This window comes from Natrix helvetica (assembly GCF_964273705.1).
Source record: "Natrix helvetica genome assembly, chromosome: 5".
NCBI lineage: Eukaryota > Metazoa > Chordata > Lepidosauria > Squamata > Natricidae > Natrix > Natrix helvetica.
In genome coordinates, this window is record NC_138551.1 from 42,222,322 (window position 1) to 42,249,097 (window position 26,776).

The window sequence follows — 26,776 nt, forward strand, 5'->3', positions numbered from 1 at the left end:
CCCCAGGTCAAACACAACCCTGATGTGGCCCTAAATGAAATTGAGTTTGGCACCCCTGGTCTAGACTGTTTAAGATTCTTGTATTTTGACTTCTGTATTTCCATACTGTAAGAATCTCTGGAAGCTACTTTTGCCTTGTAAAAAGGTCATCTCAATAGCCTGAAATTATCATTGGTAGAACTTTTTGATAACAATTGTGACTTTAAACTTTTCAAAAATATCAGTCCCTTCTGAGTAAAAATGTGATTTAACGCTGAGAACATTATAAATTCAGACTATGGCTTTTATTCATAAAAGTTGACAGGTTTCAGACAAATTGACCGAACACCAGAGGATTTTGAAATATAAATATTAGCTTGATAATCAACACAATCAATTTTTTGTCCAGAATGCAATAGTGGCAATAGAGAACAATTCAAAAAATGAAAACCCAAATAAGATTAAGAATACTAAATTGTAATGCTTGAAAAATAATTATTTTATTTACTTATTGTAGTCACTTTTAGGTAAATCCTTCAGAATATATATCTTTGTCTGAAGATTTATTGAACCCAGCTACAAGAATTACCATTTTTATAAAGCTGAACATAAAACAAATGGGGTGGAGATTTCTAAAGGAAAACACAATTGATTGCAACAGTAAACATCAGTACTTCGGCCTGCATTTTTTGTTGCTATCACCCTTTCTAAACGTTTTGAATACTGAGATAGCTTACCAAAGTTTTCAAGAATGTGCAAAACAATTCTTAAAAAAAACATATATAGACTGTAATCATCAGATCCTAAATTAACCTTCCTCCCTTATCAGAATAGGAACTCTGTTGGATGTATTTATTAGAACTATGCTTAGGAGATAATTATGATTGTTACATCTGAAATAATTCTAATGAAATAGTAACTATATATGTCATTTTAATACATATATAATCTATATATTAGAAATTACTTACAAATGAAAATAAGTGTGATTTTCCTATTGACTCTCTTTGGTGCTTCTTCTAAGGTATTTTTACAAAATATCAAATTTAAAATTCCAAAATGAATCAACTGAAAATTGATTGGTTTTCTAGTGAAACCTGTAAACCCCATTACTAATAAAGCAAAAATACAATTCCAGCAAAGAGAAAAATGGGCCGCCTTGTAGGTTCACAGACAACAGTGGCATGTTTATGACAACGCGGCATGTATTATATCATTCAGTTCAACTTGAAACTGAGAGTAGTTGATGGCATCTATGCATTAAAGAACAGACACAAGAATTCGAAGAAAAAGGCACAGAATAAATGCCACTGTTTCTGAAACAAGTAACACATTAATTCTGGGAACAGCTAATACCAGAAGAGATAAATATTTGCCAGTTTTTCAGAATATCTTTTTCAAAATTTTCTATTAAGCTACAATAGTTTTGGTGAATGTGTCAATTTGTTGCAGATTTCTTAAACATCTGGATAATTGTCTTTTGCTTGATTGGCAGCAACTCTACATCCTTTAAATCAGAGTTGACACAATTCAGAACATTCCCATTTTTTACAGATGGTTTTGTCTGGTGTTTGCTAGAGGTCCTCCCATTCTCACTGTGGGAATGTCTGTGTGTTTTGGGTTGATTTCTTTCTGTCTGGCTGTTTGAAGCCTTTAAGAGTTGGCAATGTTTCCCAGCAGCTGGGGATTTTCCAACTGCCGTAGATGTTGTAGGGCGCAAATGATACTCATCAGGGGAGCCTTTTGTGCGATTTAGTGTTTTCTGTTCTCTGTCCATTTCTTTCTGAATTTTCAAAGCTAGACACCTATCTTCTTCTTCTTGTTTATATCGTTTGTAAAGCTCCTCCTCCAAATGTATCTGCTTTTGTATATCATTCATCTCTTTTTCTTCTGTTTGTACAAAAGTTCTTCTTCTTTTGTCATTCAAATATGAATCCACTGTCCATTCAGTGGAAGATTCTTGAGATTTTCTCTTTGGAATCCCTTTAGTGATCAATGAGCAACTCTGGTTTTTATTTTCAATTGGATAGTTTCCCATTACCTTTGTTTCTTCACAAGTTATATCTTTGCCTTCCAATTGACTACTAGATTTCAAAGAAATAAGGATTTCTTCAGTGCTGTCATTTTTGTGAAGTTTTAGCAAGCATGTACTTTCTGTAAATTTTTTATTTCCATTGTTACTGGAACCACTGCTCATTGAGAAAAAATCAGTTTCATAGTCCTCTCTATTAGTAACATGTTCTTCTATTGTTGCATTTGACTGAGTCCTCGAAAAAGATGACAATGCAGGGCCATGACAGTTGAACTCAGATATAGTACTTATATTTAAACTAGAACCCATTGATTCTAAAGGGAAATCTTTAGTCATTTTTCCTTCTCTGATTGTTGCTGAAGATAGTATTGTTATATCATCTTTTATTTCTTCATCTTCCAAGGTAAAGTGACTTTTAGCTGTAATGCTTTCCTGAAAAAAAACAAAGATCAAAATATCCATCATACACTTTTTTGTACAGGAAAAAATTGGATTGTTTTTTATGACTATGGATCATGAAACATTGGAACATTAAACATTTGATGGTACTTGACTTTCAAGTAAAAGTCTCAGAGATTCAGAAGTTTACTGTAATTTTATATAAATATAGTATATAGAAGTTATATAATATCTATATAGTATTATATAGAAATATATTCTATATAATACAGAATATATAATATCTATAATTATAGAGTATTATATAGAAACGCTAATACATATACCTACCTCAGAAAGAGTATCAATGTTTTCTTCTTTTAATTCTCCAAATAGCAACTTTGAGGGAAAGAAACCACAAGACTTTGGAGATAAATACCTTAAAAACAACACAAAAGAAAAAGATAAAGAAATCTTTTATATATACAGTTGAAACTCGAAAAATTAGAATATCGTGCAAAAGTTCATTTAATTCAGTAATGCAACTTAAAAGGTGAAACTAATATGAGATAGACTCATTACATGCAAAGCAAGCCATGATTTGTCATAATTGTGATGATTATGGCTTACAGCTCATGAAAACCCCAAATCAACAATCTCAGAAAATTAGAATATTACATGCAATCAATAAAAGGATTGTACATAGAACAATATCAGACCTCTGAAAAGTATAAGCATGCATATGTACTCAGTACTTGGTTTGGGCCCCTTTTGCAGCAATTACTGCCTCAATGCGGCATGGCATGGAAGCTATCACCTTTTAAGTCACATTACTGAAATAAATGAACTTTTGCACAATATTCTAATTTTTTGAGTTTCACCTGTATATTATATTTACCTCTGAATATAACTTAGAGTAGGTATTACTTCATGTCTCAGAAAAGTGGATATAATATAACCCTAAGACTCTACTGTACATGTAATTTGGAACTATGATTTGTTCCTGCTCTGCTCTCAAAAAGTTATCCAGATACAATTTAGACTTATTTTTAGTATTTTATTTCTATAATCATTCAAACATTGTTTTGTTTTTTTATTGTTAGCTGTCTAAGGATCATACTTGGATGAAATGATAGGATAGAAATTGAACAAATATGACAAAAGGAATAAAGTTTTTTCCAAAGTGAGTTCACGGTGCTGTTTAAAGCCCTAGAAAGCATATTGTGGATTCGAGCAAGGTACATCTCTTAAGTAAATGAGAACTTGTGATCCTGAGATTATGCTAAACATTTTGCTTCTCATTGGTCAGTAGAATTAATTCAGCCCTTACCAAGTAAAACATATAGTTGCAATGTTTATAAACAGGTTCTAGCACAATACTGTTTCACAGGGTATAAAAGCTCAACTTTCTAATTATTATTCATTTAATTTATATTTTGTTTTTCTCCTATGGCAGTTAAGGGAACAAAGGAACGCTGATAAAAACATCTGAAATCAATTATCCAATTCAAATAGAGCTGCCTAAGTAAAGAGGAAATGCTTGAACTCTTTCTTATTAGCAGATAATGATACCTAAGTACAAGTCACAAAGAAATAAATTTCACTAGCATATGAACAATGCTACACTTGTATTTAGACGTTATGCCATTTATTTATTTCTAGAGATATATATGGTTGCTGAACTCAAAACGTTAGCATCACTGTATAGCTAACAACTAATATCAATAAAATGGCTAATTCAATAGTGAAAGACAAGAACTAGAAAGGGGAGGGGGTATTAATCCTGTCAGATTCAGAACCCACATGGGTAACTTTGGGCCAGTCACTGTCTATCAGGCCTAGAAAGATTGTGTTGGCAAACCTCAAGAGTTAAAATTAAATTTGTTTTAAATGTTTTTAAAAAACTGAAATATCAGTTGTCAAAATTAAATATCTATAAACTCTTATTATGACCAATTTATTTCCTATTTATACTATACATATCTGCATATACGCTACTAATCTAACTTTGTCTATGTAACCGGATTTTACTTACTTCTTAATGTCTCCATAATTGTTTGGTTTGGTTTTTGAAGTTTTGCAGCAATCAGGAGATGGGCCAGGTATCGGACTGCTTTTAACAGACTCTTCAGCAGATCTGTTCTTCAATACCAAAAAAAAAACCCAGATAAAAAGCATGCCTATTGTTTATTATTATTTTCCTGCTATTTTAATATATAATTCAAGGCAGTGAACATACCTGATACTTCTATCAATTTTTCCCACATCAAGCTTGTGAAGTTGGGTGGGCTGAGAATGGGACTGGCCAAAAGTCACCAGCTGATTTTAATACCATATTAAGCTGCTTTATCACTGGTGGTGTGCACAATTCATCCTACATTTTTAGAAATCGATACATATGCATTCATGTTCAACACAAAAAAATTCTTGTTTGTATCAACAGTGCTTTCGTGTCTGCTGTACCAGAATGCGATCACAGTATTTATGTGATAGATTGTCAATTGGAAATTATATTGGCTTTTATATAACTTAATCCAAGTTTAAAGAAGCACAATATTTGTTATAAAGCAGACTATTTATATGCCTTTGTCTGAGTGTTCATATTTTTCTTTTATATTATAATTACTTTTGGAATGGGGAATTCTCAACTTCTAATAAATAAATACTTTCTTAATTGGAAACAGCAATCGTAATGAAAAATAAAATAAGCATAGTCATTTATACTCCCAAATAGACAGTATTAATTTAATATATCCAAACAAAATCAGCTAGGATTACATGCTAGTTATTTAAGAAGTTAATTAAATTTTTACACACACACACACAAACACTCGGTGTACCAAAAGTCAGACTCCATAGGTCAAGACATGATCTAAAGGAGACCTTCATGTTAGAATTTGAAACATCAGAGAAAAATGTGTCAAACAAGTAAGGAAATGTTTAGGAGAAAATTACAAGCAATTCAAATATTCAGTGTAATTTTATATAATAAATTGTCTATGGGGCCCAATTTTTGATAAACCCTGTTCTCAGTGAGCTGTAATGGTCAGATATTGGATTAACACCCGGGAGACTAGGCTCTAATCCACCTTCAGTACAGATCCTCAGTGGGCAAATCTGGACCACTCACTCTTTCCAAGTTCCCAAAATTGCTGCTGTGGGGAAAAAATGGGTGGCAGGACTTTTTATGTCCTAAATGAAAGGCAGGATAGAAATCTAATCAATCAATAAATCTGCTACATATAGTAGCAAAGTACATTTTTTAACAATCTGATAGCATGTTTTACATTTATCTTGATTATAGAAGAAAAGTGAAAAAGCTTCCAATTAAGTATATTACGCTTTCAATGCTAATATTCAAAGTACCATTTAAGAAAATATGAAGATTTAACTAAGCCTATTTACCTGTCATTTTGGTTAAACTTACCAAATTTAAACTCAGTTCTCGTGCCAACACTTCATCTAATAGCAACTGGTCTGCTATCTTTTTTTTCCTTTCTTCTGTTAACCTTTGCTCTTCTTCCTCTTCTGCTAGTAGTCTTTCAATATATTCTTCACTTGCTTTGCTCTCTTCTTGCTCAAGAGCCCGGCGTTCTGCTTCCACCTAACCCCAAAATTTATCATTATTTTTAATGTTTTTTTTTATTTTATGGATTGAGAATTTTCATTTTTTTAAAATTTCACTACTTGTTAAGGAAGACCTTTTATATTTTGGCTTGGCTTAATGCATAGGCATTTAGTGCCCACAAAAAATCTCAATCCTGGTCTTACTCAGGATTTTATGATCCCTTGCAAAACTGCCTATTATACAAAACCGCCATTCAACTTTCTACTTTACCTTAGTGATCTCAGCTTCATATTCTTTCTTTAATTCTCCAGGCTTACTTAAGCAGTGTATTGGTTGAGGCAGGTGCACTAATGCAGAAAACAAAGCACAGATGAGACAAAATGTGATTATTATGATCCAATTAAGGACAATGGTGACTTATATTTGTATGACTGAATAATTTTAGTTTAACAAATAATTCAACAAATCTAATAACCTATATTGCACTAATCTATTTGCCCATACTCCAGAAAGAAGAGTAATTTATGACCTCAGAAATGTATCACTCTCTTATCGGTTAGATATATTCTTAGTTAAAAGAGACCACCAAGTGAATTATTAAATATCAAATTTCCTTGCTTTCTTATCTTTAAAATTTTACAATAAACTTCTGAACACCAAAGGCAGGTGTATATGTGAATCAAGGTAGTGCAATGCTTTACTTACAATCATTTTCTAGGTCCTGTCCATTAATTCTGCGTTGGCATTCATCTGGAAAACGTTTCTTAATTTTTTCCCATAACTCCAAGTTAATAAGAGTGTTATTACGAGAGTTATATCGTGCCCAAGATGAGACACGCCGACGGCAAAAAGGGCAGTACAAACTTGCTTTTTCCACAGTAAGTTGAAAACAGGCTTTACAAAGAGTATGGTTGCATGGTAGTGTGACTGGTTCCACAAAAATATCCATGCAAATATTACAATGGCAGTCAGACAAGGAGAGTGGGGTCTCTGATTCTTTTGGCATGTTCAGTCCAGGAAGGAAAATGATTCTCTTAATACATCATCAGCATCTACACAAAAATGTAGCACATTATCTGTTTGAGATCGATAAAAAGGCTGCATTAAAATTGTGTCTGTTACATCATTTTTCACACAATCTATGAATGTTACATGATACCTAAACTTTATCACTAAAAGTATAGTACAATACTATTCTATGGTAAAAGCATAAAAACAAATGTATGAATTATGAGCAAGGAATATCCTCACATATTACATTATTAGGCAGTACTAAAGTAGGCAAATACATTGTTTCCAAATGCAAACATACTTCCTATTCTCCTGCAGTATTTCTAGATAGATACTTAAAACTACAGAAGTTATAAGATATTGTTTCACAATTATGTAACATAAAACTTCAATTGTATCAACTACTTTTGTTTTAAGAAAAAGAGTGTTAACCAATTATTTCCATATAGTCTTTTTTAAAGCAGTTTTGCCAGTGTGGACAATATTGTATTCTAAATTGAACTAAAGTCATGTGATGCTAACTGAAAATATTATTTTCAGAAAACGAACTGATGTGGGTGGAGCTAAATTTTTAGACAGAAATTGTGATTCATGACTATAATTCTCATAAATTCTGCTTGTCTCTTATCTTGAAGTTCATGTTGTATACATTTTATTTCCTGGTTCAACACTTCCTTTAGAGCAGTGGTAGTCAACCTGGTCCCTAAGGCCCACTAGTGGGCATTCTAGCTTTCATGGTGGGCGGTAGGAGTTTGCTTTAACTCTGCTTTATAAATTTTATAAAGTAAAGTTACTTCCCTACTTTATAAATCACCATTACTATGGAACCGATGGGCGGTTAGAAAATTTTACTACTAACAGAGATACAAAAGTGGGCGGTAGGTATAAAAAGGTTGACTACCCCTGCTTTAGAGGTACAAGGGCAGATAAACATGGTGGCATGCAGAACATTTAGATTAAAGGCCTCATCATGAAACTGAGGGAATGAGAGGAAATGACCACTAGTCTTAGTGCGTCCTGCTTTCTTCTTTCTTCTCAGAGCAAAAAACTGGGAAAGCTCTCCAGCTGACCCATCCCCAATGAAGACTCATTTCACAGGAACAAATTGTGCACTTGTGCCTCTCATTAGTGGAACTAATTAAGCAAGGATTGCAACCACCACTACTGACAAGCTCAATATGGGAGGATTTTTTTTTAAAAAAATCCTGGACTCAACATTTATTGTATAGTTTTTAATTGAACTTCAAATTAAATAAGAAGCCAGATGAGGTGGAAGGATCAGCCTAAATTGATCTGAATTTCAAGTGTACTGTCTACAACATTTTGCAACAAATGTTGCAACATACTAGCAAGAGTTTTGTAAGCACAAATGGAAAGCTGTATAGATTCCCACAAAGGATGAATGGATGGCAAAGTGAATGGAAATGTAAACATAAAAGCAAAAGTTACCACCAGATAAGGGTTTGGATTCTACCAGAATTTTCTTGTTTTTGAGGAATAGGTGCCCTCACTTCATCTCTACGAAGACAAAAAGCATCTCTACGAAGACAAAAAGCACATAATAGCTTGAAAATGTCAATATCATTTAGGCAAGAGAAAAATATGTTTTTCATACCTATACTGAAACCATGCAATGGTGTTCAAACTATTACCAGGAACAAGAATTTGCAATTTCCATATATTGCTCACAAAAGGGAAAAAGTGCTCAAATGCCTGGACTTTAACATTTTGTCACAAAGAAGACAAAATTCCTGACATGTTTGCACATTTTCATTTTAATAAATCTGAAGAACATCTTAAAAAGCTAAGGGAAGAATCAACCTGCCTACAATTACTTGCAAAATGTTGAAATTAGTTCTTAAATTAAATTCATTCACCAGAAAGCACATAAACCAGAAAGCAGTAAGTCCAAATGCCTCTTTGTTAATGAGCAGCAGGCAAAAAAAGTAGACAAGATATCAATTCCAGATAGAAATGCAAATGCTGGCCAAATGGAATATTGAAATGTTACACAAACTACAGATGAACTACAATAAACTGCAATGACATTGAAAGTTTACTTTCAACGCTGGCATTTGTGGAAGGGGAAGAATGCATAAAATTATCAGTCAAACATAAATTAATAGGAAAAAGGAAATTTATATAGAATGCAATTCCCTAATTAAATTTGTGATTTGTACTCCACCAGCAATTCAATAACATTTAATAAGATATTAAATCATTAACATTCCATGCCTTGATTTGAAGCCCTGCACCCCAAAAGAGACTCAATAAAATTTGTTTCCTGCAAGCCTCTATGAAACTGAGGTAAAACATGATCTATTTTTAGCAAGCGAGAAACTACCCAACTTTGCTTGTTCGAAGCCAATTTCCATACAATTCCTTCCAAACGTTCCAGCGTCGAAGCACTCTCTCTCTCTCTCTTTCGGTTCGCTCCATTAATTTCTTTTTCGGTGCCACTTGGGCTTCTTCTCCCTCATCCCCGCGTCGACCTACCGATTCCCCTTTATCTCCCGCCAACTCCCTTGAAGACAACCTTTCGGACCCCGCGCCACTTGCCCTATGCCCCATTTACCTGCACCGGACTCAAGCATCGTGAGCTTATTCTGTGTTTTCGCGCGCCTCACCCGTGATAAGGATTAACCCCTTCAATATCTCAACACTCAGGCGCCAGCAGAGATCTTGGGTACCGCCATCTTGCCGGTCCTACTGCGCCGGCGCGCGGTTACCGCGCCACAATTCTCTTGCGCGCTTTCAATTTCAATATCAAGCGTAATGACGTAAAGAAGGAAAAGGTGTGTCGTCCTCTAGTGGCCGGAGGAATTCCGTTCTAGCGCTTGTCCTCTCTCAAGCCTCCTCTCAAAAATTTTGCATAGTTTTTCCCCTTGTCCCAAAGGGATTTCCCCCTTACCTTATGGGGCAGTCGCTACAAATGCAATAAACCTAAACCGAAGAAACCCAAGTGTGACTGCGTCATTCCGTTTGATAACGAGAGGTGAAAAACTCTGAGAGCAAATTACAGAATTTACGCGAAGCTACATGGAATTCTATTAAATGTGGAAAATTAAAAAAAGGAGATCGTCCCGCCTACCTATCCTGGGCAACAGAGGAAAATGATCTGTATTTGAAACAACTAGACCAAAATCTGCTACAAAAGCAGGAGGAATTAAGAATTTATCCTACTGTTAGTGTAAACATTTCTGGCTATGAATGAGCTGCTTGAGAGCATTTAATTCCTCCAATCTATGGGAAAGAACCCACACACTTAACTGCTTCAGATTAAATACTTGACATATACTCCACCAGTTGCATCTGCTAGAATGTTTAAGATTCTTGTATTTTTACTTATGTATTTCCATACTGTAAGAATCTCTGGAAACTACTTTTGCCTTATAAACTGACCATCTCAACATCCTGAAATTATCATTGGTAGAACTTTTTGATAACAATTGCAACTTCAAGTATTTCAGTCCCTCCTGAGTAAAAATGATTTCATGCTGAGAACAATAAAGATAAATTTAGGCGGTGGCTTTTATCCCTAACTATATTCATTCTAAGAATTAAAAATACACAGGCACAAGTCATGATGTAGGCAAGTATTTCAAGTGTTTTAGTTCTAAAAAGATGACAGAAAAAATTCAGACAAATTGACCAAAAACCAGATGATTTCGAGAAATATATTCAGATATTAGCTTGAAAATCAGCACAAGCACCTAATGACAATCCATTTTTTCTCCAGAATGCAATAATGGCAATAGAGAACAATTCAAAAAATGAAAACCCAAAATAGATAGAATACTAAATGTAATATTTGAAAAGTGATTATTTTATTCATTTATTGTACTGTCACTTTTAGGTGAATCCTTCAGACTATATATATATTTGTCTGAATGATTTATTGAGACCAGCTACAACAAGAATTACCATTTTTATCAAGCTGAACAAAAAACAAATGGTATGGAGATTTCTAAAGGAAAACACAATTGATTGCAACAGTAAACATCAGTACTGCCTCTTTTGTTGCTATCACCCTTTCTAAACGTTCTGAATGCTGAGATAGCTTACCAAAGTTTTCAAGAAATTGGAAAACAATTTTAAAACATGTATAGGCTATAAACAGCTGAAGATTTTCCAACTGCCTTAGATGTTGTAGAGTGCAAATGATACTCATCAGGGGAGGCTTTTTTTTTTGCGATTTAGTGTTTTCTGTTCACTGTCCATTTCCTTCTGAATTTTCAAAGCCAGATACCTATCTTCTTCTTCCTGTTTATATCATTTCATAAAGCTGCTTTTGTATATTGTTTATCTCTTCTGTTTGTACGAAAGTTCTTTTGTCATTCAAGTATGAATCCACTGAGATTCTTGAGATTTTCTCTTTGGAATCTCTTTAGTGATCACAGAGAAATTCTGGATTTTATTTCCAATTGTATAGTTTCCCATCACCTTTGGGACACATACCTAATTTCTCAGTCATCTATGTACCAAGTACAGACATTTGATAGTGATATTTCTGTTGTATGTACAGTAATGTTGAATATTTGGCAGCAAGCTACATCAGATAGAAACTCATACATTTGTGCCACAAAATGTTACATGTTATATATTATAAGTAATAGCCTAGATTCAAACAACTAGGTTTTAGGTATCAATCAATAAATAAATAAATTCCATCTGCTATTCAAGGATTAGACATATTTAAGAAGGGAAACAACAAAATGAAATACATGATAACTGCAGTCCACCCCCTTGGCAGAAATAACTAATGGAAGGATTTTTAAAAATGTTATACACAAAAAGGAAATGTCTAGCACTTACATTGTGCTTTCTGGTGTTTCCACTTCATAAACAGTGTCTACACAATCTGTTCCACGGCTTTATAAAGCAGGCCAATATTGCTTCTCCCAATTATACATAAAACTGAGAAGTTTTGCATCTTTCAATCAATTTGAATTAAATATTTTCCCTTATAGGAGAATGTTTCATGTATTTCTTGAGGAAAAGTATTGCTTCAGAATATATTTGCAGTTTAGCTATATCTTCAAACTTTCTTATTTTCCACTACATTAATAGCACATAACAGGCTATGATGAAGGACTTGATTATTCACCACTTTGTTTACAACAGATTGGATGTCTTGGGTATAATCTTGCCTTAGTTTATCAGGGTAGTAGTTTGCATCCTGGCTGTAGGTAATGAAAAATGTACAGAATACTTTAACATCTTCTTCCTGCAGTCCCAACATCTCCAGTGCCGATTCCCATGCTGACTTAATTCTTTTGTTTTTATCTTTCCTCCTCAGAACAGATGATAGTGTAGGTAATACTCTGGCGAGATCAGGAATGCTTTCTACCACTTGAGAATGTAGGTACTGAATAGTTTCACAGATATAGCTATAGAAGAGGTTTATCTCCACAGAATTAAACCTGCAAAAAGATGTTTAAAAAAGTAATTTACCTTTACCGTTTATATCAAGCAGGCCCACAAATTATTTCCATTTGAGAAGCAGCCATGTTGCAAAATTGTATTTGTCTCCATTTTAAAGTAAGCATCATTAATTTAGATGAAAATTATTTCCAAATGTGTCTTTAGGGTTGCAGCCTACAGCTGTAATATTTATATTTCGTAAGTGCTTGGTCAATCAAAGTGGAATTCAACCATGCATCTATATCAGGGGTGAAATCAACTTACCTTCACTACTGGTTTGCAAATGTGAGCGCACTCACACTTGTGCTTGCTTTGCTCGCACATGCCACCTCTACGCATGCGCAGCACCTTCCGCACATGCACGGAGCGTCAAAAATGGAATGTGATCATGTCTGGGTGGGTGGGCGGAGCCTTCTGCTGCCATTGCTACTGGTTCGCCTGAACTGGATAGAACCAGCTGAATTGCACCACTGATCTACAGTTCTATTAATTCAGTACAATTCCCAATAAAATTTAAATCAATATTTATTGGTTAATGCTCCATAACTGAACTGTTTGAAATAAACATTTCATAATGGAAACAAAGTCCTTAATGTTTTAAAGCCATTCTGTTAAGCCTTAAAGCTAGCAGTATTCACACCCTTATGTATTCTAAATGTTTTAGATTACAACTCTGAGAATTTCCACTCAGTATGACAAGTCCCAGATGTTGATCAAGTATCCATGAGACTTTGAAGTTATAGTCCAGCACACTGGAAAGGCACAAAATTGGGGAAAAGGTACTTAAAATAATAATCTATTCATTTGTTAATAGTCTATTAAGCCTATCAAAGTATTGTTACATTTTTGTTAACCCAAAAGAACACTTGTCATACCATTACCAGACAGCCATTATATTACTCCCAAAGTTTTTATTAATAACCTGTATTTTCATTTTTCTTACCTGTCTTCTAGAAGTGATGTCCACATCTCATCTTGCTCTAGAACTGTATTCCAAAAGTCAAATTTCTCTGATAATTTCTGAATGCCAGAATCTAATACAACATATTGTGACTTTATAGTTTGTAGCTTATTCTCAGTTCTGGTAAGATTCAAAAGCCAAAGAAAATTAGAATTAAGACCCTCCCATTCTAAAGAATGTAAAAGTTTTCAAGTTTGACTAAAGAGCTCTCATATAATAGATGATTTATACTTGGTAAACTGCTATATGAGTTTGGAACTTAGATTCTTAAGCTTATATCCATATGGTCTATATATGATGTTGTCATAATGCTGCATTTTACTTGCAATCTTTGCCCCATGTAGAACCAACAATCCAGTCTACTTCATTGTTTCTTTTGGATTTTTTTTTAAAATATACAAATAGTGAATTTTTTAAAAATGTTTAGTAACGCTTTACAATACAATAGCAGAGCTTTGGGAAGGTCAATTTCTTTTCAGCTTGAGGTAGTAAAATGATGTCTTGGTACATTTATTTTCTTAAAATACAGTGAATAAAATTTAATCCATATTGATTGACCAGCTGTATAAACATATAGTTTATAAGTAAATCACAAGCAAATCAATTCTTTTTCTCCAGTATTCATTATAGAAATAACTATCCTACTCTATGGAATTGCCACAATGTACAGATTATACAATCACAAATGTACAATCATTTCTGTTATTTATAATGTTCCATGTTTAACATTGCTGTCCCGAAATGCTAAATTATTGAGCAGCTGTCTATTTTAAAAAATCCTTCTCCAGAGTAAAGATGAAACAAGTGAAATGCTGCTAATTATGTTTTCAATTATTTTGGTATTTCTGAAGAAATAAAACACTGCATAATAATAGAAAGTGTCAATTTGTATTTTAAAGTAGGCATTTTCCATCATCCATCCTGGTCCCTGATCCTTTGTAAGTCACCACTTTTTAAAAAAGAATAATTTCAAGTGCAATATTATACATTTTTTATTTGAGACATTATGGAGATTTACAAAGCAGAACAGATCAGGGAAAAATATTCAGAAGAGTTATTTAAATATGAAATATGCAGATCCAAGACCCATCCCAACACAAACATTCCCAGCAAACGTCAACTCCCCCCCCCCCCAACTCCCTTGTGACCTGTTTAATGTCTTGTTCAGGACACACAGAGATAAAGGCTCTTTGGCCATCTTCAGGAATAAGAAACATATATTTCAACTGTCTCCTGACTTCTGTTTTGCAACATACAGCAGTGATATACCTAGTAATCCAACTGGTGCTGAAGGTCACTTTTCCCTTCAAGCTTTTTATAGCTAGGAAATCCAAATATAGAATATTAACACATACTGTACTCACAAGCACATTGTTTATTAAACTACAGCATGGTAATTACAGTATATTTTTCCTTCTTAGTTTCATGCAAACATACATTAAATCTACAAATATCATATGGATCCATGAAAGGAAATCATAACGAATTCTATGAACTGACTCCTAATATGTCACTTATAGGATTGCTGTAATCAACCATTAATTTTAGAGTCATACCAATCTATAATACTTTATTTCTTAAAATTTTAGTGCTTTGAAACTTTTGGCAGCACGGAAGTTGCTGAATAGCAAAGCCCAGCAAAACTCATTTAGTGGTATGCTGGCTGGGATCTCTGGGGAATAGTTCAGCAATAATTGGAGATCAGGGTTCTTATTCCAACCAAAATCTTTTGTCTTTTTGTATTAATACGTTGTCAATGGTGCTAAACATAAGCTTTTCTGATTAGGCTATTTTGTAATATTGTATTCAGATCTAATGAATCTGGATCTGGATCTTAACTGTTTTTGTACCCTTTTAAGTTTTAAATATTTCTGCATAAATATCACCTAAAAATGGTAGTTTTCCATACAAGCCTTAAAACTAGATAAAGAGCATCCAATTAAACAAATAGGTCATTTGCCTCATAGGTCTCATCCAATGCATATAGTATAAGTCCAACCTGCCTGCACAAAATCCAACAGTCCAAACATTGCTGGACTCAATTTCCAATGTAAGCTTACAGTAAGGGACTTTGAAAGATATAGCTCAGCAACACTTGAAAGATCACTCTATATCAGTGGTTCTCAACCTGTGGGTCGATACCCCTTTGGGGGTCGAACAACCCTTTCACAGGGGTCGCCTAAGACCATTGGAAAACACATATTTCCGATGGTCTTAGGAACCGAGACCCCAATTTTATGGTTGGGGGGTCACCACAACATGAGGAACTGTATTAAAGGGTCGCAGCATTGGGAAGGTTGTGAACCACTGCTCTACATCCATGTAAAACATACTTTAGTAGCAGGTGGAAAAACAGCACAATACAAAAATACTAATTATAAATGGAGGCATCTTTGATATTTAGTGTTATACTTCGTACTTCTAATATTGTATTGTATTGACTGCTTTCATTAGTCGCCTGCTTCAAATAATACAAGTGTTTACTTGTTGGTAGAGGAATCAGACAACCAAACTATATTCCCAGGAATAGAAAAACGGAATCCTACCCCATTACAAAATTTGCTAAGGATTCCAGTAGAATATATTTTCAAAGGTTTTTTCATTATGTATTTTTCCTTTTTTAAAATTCTTTGTTCACTTGTTTTCAGTTTGCACAGATTACTTTAATTCTTAGCATTGCATATGTTCTAAGCATTTATGAGGAGGGGAAACCACCATTCCTTAGAAGCAGGATTTTTTTTTAAAATAAAACAACTAAAGTCTTCCCCAAAATTATCATGCAATGGTTAATATTTATTTTAACATAAGTACTATTTAAAGCACATGCTAGTTTTCGGGGCTTTGTCCTAACAAAATAATTTACAAAAGGTTGATTTCTTATGTATATATGGAGGTATAGCTCATCCCACACTCAGCAAGATATTCAGGCTGGATTTGGCATTTTTATCCACCTATTTTCCTTCCCAAGGACCTGCAATAGGCAGATGTGGATGTTTTATGCTGTTACAGGTATCATTACAGAATGTAAGCTGTTCTGAGTAGAGCTGATTTTTGCAATTGACCGATGATGCATTTGTCAATACCAATTGTGTTCAAGTGGTGTTCCAGTTGTTTTGGGATTGCACCAATGGCATCTACTATTTGTGGGTGGGTGTAATTATATTCTTTTAAATAATAGTTTTCTACTTTATTAATTATTTAAGAAAAATACACTTAATTTCCATTGTTTTTCTTCAAACAATAAGTTCCCCATATATACCAGATATAAAGTTGAGCATTAATGAACAGACCTGATGTCAGCTATTAGTATAGCAAAGCACATGTTAGATCCCATATACTACACTTTTTGATAAAAAATTTTTGTCAACATTTAAAAGAGCCAGGTTCCATCAATTCTGCAATAGAATCTTTATTCTGGACTGAACAACCCAGGACTGACTGAATTTGCTGCTGATCCTCCAAAATGGGAGATAGTTACAGAATTTGTTCAGATCCTTCAAGCCATTTATAACCTCAGTTTTTATTTCTTAACCAAAAGAATGCAGAGAAGAGCAAAAAGATGATTAGGGACCTGGAGGGTAAAACATACGAAGAACAGCTGCAGAAATCGGATATGGCTAGTCTAATGAAAAGAAGGACTACTAGGGGATGACATGATAACAGTGTTTAAAAATCTGAGAGACTGCCACAAAGAGGGAGCAGGCCTATTTTCCAAAGCACCAGAAGGCAAAACAAGAAACATGGATGGAGCTAATCAAGGAGAGACGCAACCTAGAACTAAGGAGAAACTTCCTAACGGAACAATTAACAAGTAGAATGGCTTTCCTGCAGAAGTTGTAGGTGTTTCAACACAGGAGACTTTTAAGAAGAGACTGGACAGCCACTTGTTTGAAATGGTGTAGGGTTTTTTGCTTGAGCAGAAAGTTGGACTAGAAGACATCCAAGGTCATTCTAACTCTGTTATAGTTATTTTAAATATATATATTTCTGCCAGTAGAATTTATAAGAATATATATTAAAACAGACAATTCTCTATTTTTCTTTTGTTTTTAAACCCAGTTCTTTATTCACATATACATAACTTTTATTGCAAGCTTACCAGTAAGGTCACACCAATTAGTTATCCCAAAAGCGGTACTATATATAAACTACCAAAATAATTTTTAGCAGCACACAGAATTGGTTTATTTATGGGAGGTAGTAGGAATAATGCATTAAAAAAATAGTAGATTCAAAATACTGCACCAGAGATTGACTGCCTACCTAAATATATGAAGGGTTCAAGAAATAGGATACACTGATATATCGCTACTTTGGTCAGCAACCAATATTCTCTTAGAACCATTAATTGACACATATGAAACCCAGTTGACTTTCTCTCCGTGTTCAATGGTCAGTTTGGGCGAAATGGATAGGCATTCATTTGTGTATTCTGGGTTCATCTTGTCAGCTTTCTTGATGGCATTTTTCTTTTTGTGAATTGCCTTGCTTGGACTTTTCAATTTTCCAATTTCACTGCTAACATCCCACAACAATACTTTGCCATCATTTCCCCCTGTAATAAAGCAATACATTTCTGGCAGAAAGAAAATCTGTGACACTCCTAATGAATGTCCTTTAAATGCTACTTCCTGTTCAAATTTGGCACCTGTTACTCGAAAGATTCTGATTTTACCATCTTCAGCTCCACAGCCAAAGACATTCCCACAAGTAGAAACAGACAGTGAATGAACCAATGGTGGGTTAAAGAGTTGGCCAATCCCTTGCTCAAATGGGTCTTCTTCTTGCAAGTTCATAGTCCATAGTGGGCGAGTTTTTTGCAAGTTCCACATTATAATCTGTAAACAAAACAAAAAATAATAATAATTAAGATTTCTTAATACAGAAGTCATGCCAATGTAAACTTTCATTTATATAGTCATGTTCCCCAGAATACAAAAGTGATGCAGCTCACATAAATTATGCTTTAGTTCATAGATCAAAAGCATCTGTTGACTTTAATTATATCTAGTATAGAATTATTAACATTTCCTTATTTTTGAAATTTATAAACTGCTTCAATCTCAGGCACTCTTAAATGTTTTAAAAAATATTAATTTTATGCCAAAATATGTTTTTATGCATTTACTACAAGTCTTATATATGCCAAGTTGATCAAGCTATTTTATGCTGAAATTATAGGTTTCTAGCATAGTAGTTGCACCTATGATAATGTTTCAAACCCATGGGGCAGACACTTGTAGATGCTGCTTTTCAGGGGCACCATACATGTTACAGAATAGACTCTACCAGAAATTAGGTTGGCTTCTATAGTTTTGTTCTGGAAAATTTATTTTAGAGGGCTTATGATAATTGGAAGGTTTCTTGGTAGTATGATTTATTTTGGGTTTTATGGTTCTATTGTCTGCTCTTAATTGTTGTAATCACCAAGTCTCTTCCATTGAGATAGGTCCAATTATGATAAATGAAAATTAAACTGCTATTCTCAGACTTGTATAGTATATTATTTAGAAAGCCAAATATGTAAAGAGATACAAGTACTATGGTGGAAAATAAGTATTAACTGCATAATTTTTACATCAACTTTATTAGCAGATGGTTGGCAGATGGTTCTTGATAAGATTTAATCTAAATTTAATACTAACTTAGTTGATTTTTATTCATTCATTCATTTGGAGTTTTCCATTCTCCGCACTCGGCAGAAATCTATATCTGTTCCAAAGGATTAAAGCCAAAAGTAATCTCACCTAGCAACAATGTCTGTTTTGTTGGCAGTAATTTATGATTGTGTATAAATCATTTTCTTTCCTTATCTTCCATCCTTAATCAATTTTCTATCTTCTGCATCAATCAAAGTAAGGTTTCAGTTGAGAAACAATGCTGATACTACTTCAGCATTATATTGTGCAGCTGATGTTGAGATTCTGAGCAAGTTAACTTCCAGAAAGCATTTTTTTAAATTGATTCAGCTGACTTATTCTGTACCTCTATAGAAAACAATCCATTTTTGAACAATTCTAGCAACTGACAATTTCTATAATTATCAGACTCTAAGGCTCAAGTGAATAAATATAAGTATGTATATTACATCTCTTTGTACACATATAAGCCTATCAAATAAGTGCTATATAGTAAGATTTCAACTACTGCTGATCACCTTCATATCCAGGCCACATGAAAGAAGGCTTTGTGGCCTCTGGGGTCGAAATGCAGTAGATGCACAAATATTTGAATGTCGTTGCAGGCAGCGACTCAACTTCTTGCTTTGTAAGTCAATTATCTTTATGGCTCCAGAATCATCTGCAGCAGCCAAGAAGCTGTCTGTTTCGTTTATTGAAAGACAATTGATCTCTTCCTCATTTACATGGAAACATTCAACTGGCTCCTTGAGGCACCTGGTATCCAGCATGCTAATAATTTCCCCATGAGAAGCATAGAGTCTTCTAGAACAAGTGGGAGAAAATATAATGCTAGTGACATCATCTGCTTTTTGAAGTCGTACACATTCCAGTGGATTTCCTTCAGTATTCCAAATTGTGAGCTCCCCTCCTTCTGCTCCTGAAGCCAATAGACCGTCTTTGCTCACATTTAAGCTTAGTACTGAAGAAGAATGTCCATTGGTCCACTTCTTTGCCATCATATCTCAAAGCAAACTGGGGAAAAAAAGATCAGCAAGGCAACATTTCGTTTTGAAACATATTGAGGAATCAAAAAGTGACTATTGTGTTCTTTTTAGATTAACTTACTCAAGCAAAGCACCTACTGGTTTAAACACTTAAACATCTAAATTCCAGTATATTGACCCTTAAATATAATGGCCTTGCAATCACAATCAATAGATTTAGGATACTAATATCTTCCAATATAAACTTAATCCTTAGGCACAATGTATAAACGCAATGCCTGTATGAGATAGGCCACTGAATAAATACACATAGTCTTCCAAATAAGCGTATAACAAATCAGCGATCTTAACCCAGCCACCACTTTCACTCGATACTTGCATTACCTCAAAGCAAAGAACCAATTTCTCCCGATCCCGAACTCTCTTCCGGCCAATTAAAAACTGCTGGGTCTGCTTAGCATTCCCCCTTGACAGGTGAAGTTTTTGCGCATGCGTCTACGACAGCATCCTCTTTCTCATGCTCAGCAATGCCCTCAACCAAAATGGCCGACTCACGTTCAAGGCCCTGCTCCATACCGCATAAAATAAAAATAAAACTAGTAAAAGGTGCGTTGTCTGAGAAGCCAGCTTCAGCAGAGTTGCCTAGATTGTTCTTACTTCAGCCGTACTCGGAAACGTAAGATCAGGAGCAGCAGATCCTGGCGCCTCCGTACAACCACCTCCCTATCAAACAAAAGCATTCATTTCCGCCTCTCCTTGCCGGCAACAGGCGAGGAGTTCGTTGGCAGGGTAGCACCTCCTACTTTTGCAGCCATCGGCGCGCGCCGGATTGGCTCTCTGGTTAGCGGGTAGGCTCGCGGTTTCTAGCCGCCTTCGCCTGGGCCGGGCCGGTCAGTTTGGAAAGGCGTGCGCGCGCAGAACGCGAAGGCCGGTGGTCAATCGCTTGAGGCTATGGCGGCAGCGGCGGCGGCTGCCGGCAGCGGCGGCGCGCCGAACTCAGCCGCCGCTGCGGGGGGTTGGCGGCTTCCCGGTAGGGTCCTCGAGTTCGTCTTCTCCTACTTGGACCTCCGGGAGCTGCGGAGCTGCGCGTTGGTGTGTAAGCTGTGGTACCGCGTTTTGCACGGCGACGAGAACAGCGAGGTGTGGCGAAGCCTGGCGGCTCGCAGCCTCGCCGAGGAGGCGCTACGCACCGATATCCTCTGCAACGTGCCCACCTACAAGGGCAAGGTCAGGCGAGCCTGTAGGGCGACGCTTCAGCGCGCTCCGTTCCGTGTTCGTGCGCAGGCACACACTGAAGGTGGGGAAAAAGAGGTGGGGGGGTTGGGGGGTGGCCGAAGAGGCAGCTTCTCTCACCAATCGGCTCTCTTGTCAAGTCCGGTGCAGCTTCCCGGCTCCCATTTCTAGCCTTTCGGATGCTGAGGATGGGGGCTAAGCATGGGAGACGCGCCTCGGTTGCTTTGGGGATGGGCGGACTGAGCTCATGGGACTGCTGGTAAGGCAAGAAAGGAGATTCCCTCGCTTGCTCGGAGATGCCCTGATAGGCTGCTTTGTTCAACCCCGAGAGTGTCCGGGGATTCCAGAGTTGTCATATATACTTTCACACACTTTCGGGTTTTTTTTTGCATGGCAGTAGTGGGGTAACCATTCCTTATCCACACGTTGTGTAGATGTGGCCTAGGTGTCTTTTGTATTAGACACTAGGGCGCTGCCTCAAGCTTAGGCAGCAAATTCCATCATACCGAGGCAGAAGGAGTTGGTGGAAGAACTGGAACTTTGAGTCCTTTCTCCTCTGCTCCCCCAGCTTCATGAGGATTTGTCATTTAAAAGCCTTTGTGGGTTTGCTCCTTGTCTTCTTTCGCAAGTCCCTATACCTGTATGACTTTACGCCTACCTTAAGACGTCTATCTTTTTATAGGTCATATACCTGCAAAAAGGACATTGCCTCCTTTTTAATATTATATAAACCACTTTGGCAAGCTTTTTCTGAAGAAGCAAGTAAAAATGTTGTAAATAATTAAAATAAATGTACTGTTGTAAAGATTAATAGGAAAATGAGCCAGGTGCTGCCTCATGGAAAAGTCATCCACTGGGAAAACTGGAAAAGAGAGCAACTGAAAAAAACTATTCCTATTCTCTCCTTTCTCTGCTTAACTCAGTGGTTCTCAACCTTCCCAATGCCATGACCCTTTAATACAGGTCCTCATGTTGTGGTGGCCCCCAACCATAAAATTGGTGTCTCGGTTCCTAAGACCATTGAAAATATGTGTTTTCTGATGGTCTTAGGCGACCCTTATGAAAGGGCCATTCGACCCCCAAAGGGGTCCCGACCCACAGGTTGAGAACCACTGGCTTAACTGTTTCTGAAAGGCTGAGCCAGGCTTCTGCTCTTTATCATCCAGTTAGACTGAGGATGTGGAATTATGACACATACTGAATTTTGTTTTATTGTCTTTTACAGAGTAGTTGTGGAGTAAAACACATCTTTAAGTTTTCCACACTTCACTGAGAACTAATTGATGCATGTGTTGATGAATTTTTAGTTACTCTCCTCTCAGAGTGACGCTGCAAACTTACAAGTGGCTCATTACAACGAGATATTTAAAATCTATTTCTAATGTAGTCTTCATTGATTAGGCTATTTGTGCTAATGCTGCATATGTAGCAAACACAGAATATAATACTGCCGCCAACTAATAAATGCTTAAATAATGTAGTCTTCTTTTGTGGAGGTGGTTTCTAATTTCTTATCTCACATCTGCAACGAATGTTTTCTCTGTCCTGTGACCATAGTTTTGAAGTATTAAGTCTTGGTCTCTCTTGCAGTGATACAAAAATAAAATATTTATTCAAGAATGAATATAAGCAATTGAATAATTAATAGTCTTAGTTTGAAAGACCTTCTCAACTTCCCTTTATTTTTTAAAACTTTTTTTTTTAGGTACGTGCCATTCAGCATGCTTTCAGCACCAATGATTGTTCCAGAAATGTCTATATTAAGAAGAATGGATTTACTTTGCACCGGAATCCCATTGCTCAGAGTACTGATGGAGCAAGGACCAAGATTGGCTTCAGTGAAGGCCGTCATGCTTGGGAAGTCTGGTGGGAAGGTCCTCTTGGTACAGTGGCAGTGATTGGAATTGCTACAAAAAGAGCTCCCATGCAGTGTCAAGGTTATGTAGCTCTCCTGGGGAGCGATGACCAGAGCTGGGGCTGGAATTTAGTGGACAATAATTTATTACATAATGGAGAAGTCAATGGCAGTTTTCCACAATGCAACAATGCCCCAAAATATCAAGTAAGTGAAATTCGATGTTTTTTGAAAGGGCTACATTAGTGTTATGACAAATTCTTTATTCTGCAATTAACTTCATTTTTCCTATTCTGTCATGCTTAATTCTATATTTTCTCATGCTCCATGTCCTTGCATGCTGAAGATCTGCTTTAAGGGATACCTTAATTTCGAAAAAAGATTTGGAGGGTCTATGTAGACATAGAAAGGAGCAAAAAGAATCCTTTCCCCTGGCAAGCATTGCTTGCACAGAAGAAATGCATTGTCTGGAAGCAACCAGACTTGATTAGAAGATGAGCAGCTATCTTGTTAAATAAATATAAATAAACAAATAAAAATAAGTCTTAATAAATGAAAACTTTTGCTGAAATGTTGATGGGCTGAGCCTTCAGGATTCTTAGGCAATGTTTTGAATGAATTTTGTTTTAAGTTAAATTTTTTTGAATATGTATATATTTCAGTCCCTATTGTTCAGTGAATTTTATTCTAAAAAATATCTGTAGTTAAGCCAGTGTAATCATTTAAAACACCATGTACTACATAAAATGCACATAAAAAGGCTGTATCTTAGTTTATTAACATTCAAAATGTATGTTCAAAGTACCTAACTATTTATTTGTTTGCTTATGTTGTTGTTTTTCCTCTAGACATTTGTGATCTCTCTCAATCTTTCCTCTTTTTGTTTACAGATAGGTGAGAGAATTCGTGTTATCCTGGATATGGAAGACAAGACCTTGGCTTTTGAGAGAGGCTATGAGTTCTTAGGAGTTGCATTTCGAGGACTGCCAAAGACATGTCTGTATCCAGCAGTGTCTGCTGTATATGGCAACACTGAGGTGACGTTAGTTTATCTAGGAAAACCTTTAGATGGATGATATTTTTGTGTTGTTTTTACTTTATTTTTGTTTTTTTAGCAAGAACATGAAAATCAAGTTGACAATATGGAGAAACCTACATATTGGTTAACAGGACAGCATGAGGAAACTACATGGATGTGTGCTCAAGAAACCAAAACTTGTGATTAAAAAGACCAACTGTTCTTAACAGGGTGCACTGACATTTCCTTTTTCTGCCGGACCAGAAAAATTCCTCAGGGGGGGGGGTTACAGTTAAACAGGCAGTTAACCACAAGCATGTTGCATTGGATTTTGTACCAAGAGTGGCAATATGGAGTCCTGTATATACATAAGGAATTGTTTCATAGAAGTAATTGAGGAAGTTATCTAATATGTGAGAGTAACGTGTTCTGTGGAAAAGGTTTCCATTTTGAAAGCGACTTGTTCTTTTCCAACCTATAATCCAGTGTGTTTTACCAAAGGTAATAAACTTGGATTTTATTTAATATATTTTGGTTGTGCTTGGAAGCACTGATTCTGGAGATCAGTTTTCCAGAGCTATGTTGTGCAGCTATACTGAAGTGTATTTTAAAAATTGTTTGTATAGAAACTAAAAAGGGAATGAAAGAAAGGTTTGCTAACCAGTTTCTCAAATGGAAAAACCACTACATGTCAAATGTCAATCTTTGTCTAGGAATTGGACAAAATATATACAAGTGCATTTCTGTTTTGTTGTGCCACATCTCTTTTGGAAAAAGGAGCAATGTCTGCTTATTAAATAATGGTTGAGATTGATCAATAGAATAGTATATATGTGGAAGGGTAAATTTTATTTCTAATGTATTTTGAAAAATTAGGTTTCCAAAGTATTTCCAAATAGCGGTAATTTCAAAATATTCAATTCCTTAAATTAAATCAACTGAAATGTACACAAATTTCAGTATGGGTGGGTTTAATTTTGTTAACATTTATTACAAAGGCTGAAAAGAATTTGTAAAAAGTTAATCGATTTTATGTGGTGGAAGTACTTGTGGATGATAGAATGACTGTCCTTTCTTACAATAGTTTTCCCCCAGATTATCCTAGATCTTTGCCATTCCCTGGTATCCATTGCCTGTACAATTTATCTTTTAACTTTGTAATTCCACAGGCCAGCTGTTGGTACTAAATGTTATTTTGTTTATAAATCTATTTATTTAAAGATATTGATAAAACACTTTCAGTGCAATCCTGTGCATATTTCTTTGAAAAGCAGATGATATTCAAACATTTTTTCCACATATGCATAGAATTGTGTCATTTGGGAGGAAATAAATATTGTTTACATTATTTTCTACATAATCTGAAATATGTGGTCTTGCAGACATCAGATAATTCCTTAAATATGTAAAAGAAGAACATTAAAGATATTTTTTTATTTTTGTTCAAGCCGGGAAAGGCTGATTGAGTTCTATGAGTGCTGCTACATACACATTTTATATATATTTTTAAAAGGCTTCTAACGTATGGCTGGAAAGTACATTTACTTCACAAAAGTTTGGAATGGTAGTATTTAAGCCAGCATCTGATCCCCAATACTTGGCAGTAGCTATAGACAAGTTTGTCTTTTTCATTTCTATTGTTTTTCTTGGCTTTACCAGCTTGCTTTCTATCCTTCACCTTGGCAAATAAAGCTCTGTGGCAAAAGGAAGTTGGTTAATTGTTTTGGAATATGTCTCTTTTTTATCAGCCTTTTTTAAAAATAAAGGCGCAAGACAGCAATGGTGATAGCATTAGGCTAATTAAGAAGAGACTCCCCATCATAATAAGCTACTGACAATTTAAGAAAATCAGAAAAGGAAATTTTAAGAGGAGAAAGACTTTACTAAGAGAATTCAGTGTTTGCATGTTCTGTACTATTTGGGTTTGGCTCCATTTATCCATTCATGCTCAGATACCACTAAGCTGTGTTTGAAAGCAGCATGTGTGGATTGATGTTCTTAAAATGTTTGTTCTATATATATAGTATTTCACTGAATAGAACAAGTTCATTCCTGGCATGTTTCTACAGCAAAGTCAGAACAAGGCTATGAAATGCCTTTGAACATGTGGTACTAAAAAGTCATGAATAAAGTGGGAATAATATGAGATTTCCAGAAACATTTTATTTATACAGTGCTGTAAAATGAATCATTAAGGTAAGTAAAACTCTGGCATGGGCTGATATAAAAATAAAACTTTTATTAAGTTAACTGTTTTTGTGCAATCTTGGATAGATTTTTCTCTGTTCTTATATTCAAAGAATAATCTATCCTTTAGAAGGTTTCAGGGATGTGCAAAATTCACAAATTTGGTAATATTTGAATGCCAGAATGATCTATTCCCCACCAGATTGTGTCCTTTTGGAGGTGTTAAAGTTCTCTGGAACTTTCTATTCCAAATCTTTGAGTTTTGCAGATTCTTAAAAGAAACTTCTTTCCTGTTAATATAGGATGTCTTTCCTTCTTTCTAATACATGTTGCATAACCCTTTTGCAAATTGTTCCCATCTGTCTCAAGGAATTATTAATCAACCTATGTATATAGAATTCTTATAACTTATTACCTGAAGACCAATTTCAAGCTGTACAAAATACTGAAATAAATTGCTAAAATATGAAAATATTACTTTTGTGTATTGTATTTTATAGTTGAG

General features: G+C 35.3%; 4 protein-coding genes across 14 annotated transcripts; 1 reads left to right on the forward strand and 3 right to left on the reverse strand.

Moving 5' to 3' along the window:
* Positions 1-454: 454 nt before the first annotated feature.
* RNF168 (ring finger protein 168) lies at positions 455-9,678 on the reverse strand. 7 transcript variants are annotated; one of them, XM_081955620.1, is made up of 9 exons: positions 9,544-9,678; positions 8,418-8,507; positions 7,520-7,642; positions 6,663-7,007; positions 6,228-6,304; positions 5,817-5,993; positions 4,425-4,531; positions 2,741-2,828; positions 455-2,443 (listed from the first exon to the last, which is right to left on the reverse strand). In XM_081955620.1, exons 4-9 carry the CDS (start codon positions 6,961-6,963, stop codon positions 1,418-1,420), a joined length of 1,776 nt encoding a protein of 591 aa, XP_081811746.1. In that variant the 5' UTR covers positions 6,964-7,007; positions 7,520-7,642; positions 8,418-8,507; positions 9,544-9,678; the 3' UTR covers positions 455-1,417. The 7 variants fall into 7 exon arrangements, with proteins under 7 accessions (XP_081811746.1, XP_081811747.1, XP_081811749.1 ...); XM_081955621.1 differs by lacking the exon at positions 7,520-7,642 and having other exon boundaries at positions 6,663-7,009; positions 9,596-9,678; XM_081955623.1 differs by lacking the exon at positions 7,520-7,642 and having other exon boundaries at positions 6,663-7,033; positions 9,596-9,678.
* A 1,151-nt stretch (positions 9,679-10,829) lies between these two features.
* SMCO1 (single-pass membrane protein with coiled-coil domains 1) lies at positions 10,830-14,622 on the reverse strand. The gene is made up of 3 exons (XM_081953693.1): positions 14,502-14,622; positions 13,336-13,473; positions 10,830-12,391 (listed from the first exon to the last, which is right to left on the reverse strand). The coding sequence occupies exons 1-3, from the start codon at positions 14,549-14,551 to the stop codon at positions 12,007-12,009; spliced, it is 573 nt and encodes a 190-aa protein (XP_081809819.1). The 5' UTR covers positions 14,552-14,622; the 3' UTR covers positions 10,830-12,006.
* Positions 14,623-17,407: 2,785 nt separating this feature from the next.
* WDR53 (WD repeat domain 53) lies at positions 17,408-20,847 on the reverse strand. Of its 2 annotated transcripts, none has more exons than XM_081953686.1 (3): positions 20,636-20,847; positions 19,511-20,006; positions 17,408-18,191 (listed from the first exon to the last, which is right to left on the reverse strand). In XM_081953686.1, the coding sequence occupies exons 2-3, from the start codon at positions 19,991-19,993 to the stop codon at positions 17,634-17,636; spliced, it is 1,041 nt and encodes a 346-aa protein (XP_081809812.1). In that variant the 5' UTR covers positions 19,994-20,006; positions 20,636-20,847; the 3' UTR covers positions 17,408-17,633. The 2 variants fall into 2 exon arrangements, with proteins under 2 accessions (XP_081809812.1, XP_081809811.1); XM_081953685.1 differs by having other exon boundaries at positions 17,410-18,191; positions 20,363-20,847.
* Positions 20,848-20,929: 82 nt separating this feature from the next.
* FBXO45 (F-box protein 45) lies at positions 20,930-26,743 on the forward strand (the record flags this gene model as incomplete). Of its 4 annotated transcripts, none has more annotated exons than XM_081953687.1 (4): positions 20,930-21,205; positions 22,917-23,273; positions 23,957-24,103; positions 24,182-26,743. In XM_081953687.1, the coding sequence occupies 4 exons, from the start codon at positions 20,930-20,932 to the stop codon at positions 24,290-24,292; spliced, it is 891 nt and encodes a 296-aa protein (XP_081809813.1). In that variant the 3' UTR covers positions 24,293-26,743. The 4 variants fall into 4 exon arrangements, with proteins under 4 accessions (XP_081809813.1, XP_081809815.1, XP_081809814.1 ...); XM_081953689.1 differs by having other exon boundaries at positions 20,930-21,070; XM_081953690.1 differs by lacking the exon at positions 20,930-21,205 and adding an exon at positions 21,384-21,470.
* Between the last annotated feature and the right edge of the window lie 33 nt (positions 26,744-26,776).

Coding starts and splice junctions, on each gene's coding strand:
- RNF168 (XM_081955621.1), bottom strand. CDS start 6,963: ATGCCAAAAGAATCAGAGACCCCACTCTCCTTGTCTGACTGCCATTGT. Junction 4,532..5,816: donor GAGAACTGAGTTTAAATTTG/GTAAGTTTAACC, acceptor TTGGTATTGAAG/AACAGATCTGCTGAAGAGTC. Junction 2,829..4,424: donor AATTATGGAGACATTAAGAA/GTAAGTAAAATC, acceptor GTTGTTTTTAAG/GTATTTATCTCCAAAGTCTT.
- SMCO1 (XM_081953693.1), bottom strand. CDS start 14,551: ATGGCCAAAGAGCCTTTATCTCTGTGTGTCCTGAACAAGACATTAAAC. Junction 13,474..14,501: donor CTGAACAAGACATTAAACAG/GTCACAAGGGAG, acceptor GAATCTTACCAG/AACTGAGAATAAGCTACAAA. Junction 12,392..13,335: donor ACATCACTTCTAGAAGACAG/GTAAGAAAAATG, acceptor ATCTTTTTGCAG/GTTTAATTCTGTGGAGATAA.
- WDR53 (XM_081953686.1), bottom strand. CDS start 19,993: ATGATGGCAAAGAAGTGGACCAATGGACATTCTTCTTCAGTACTAAGC. Junction 18,192..19,510: donor CATGTGGCCTGGATATGAAG/GTGATCAGCAGT, acceptor TTTTGTTTACAG/ATTATAATGTGGAACTTGCA.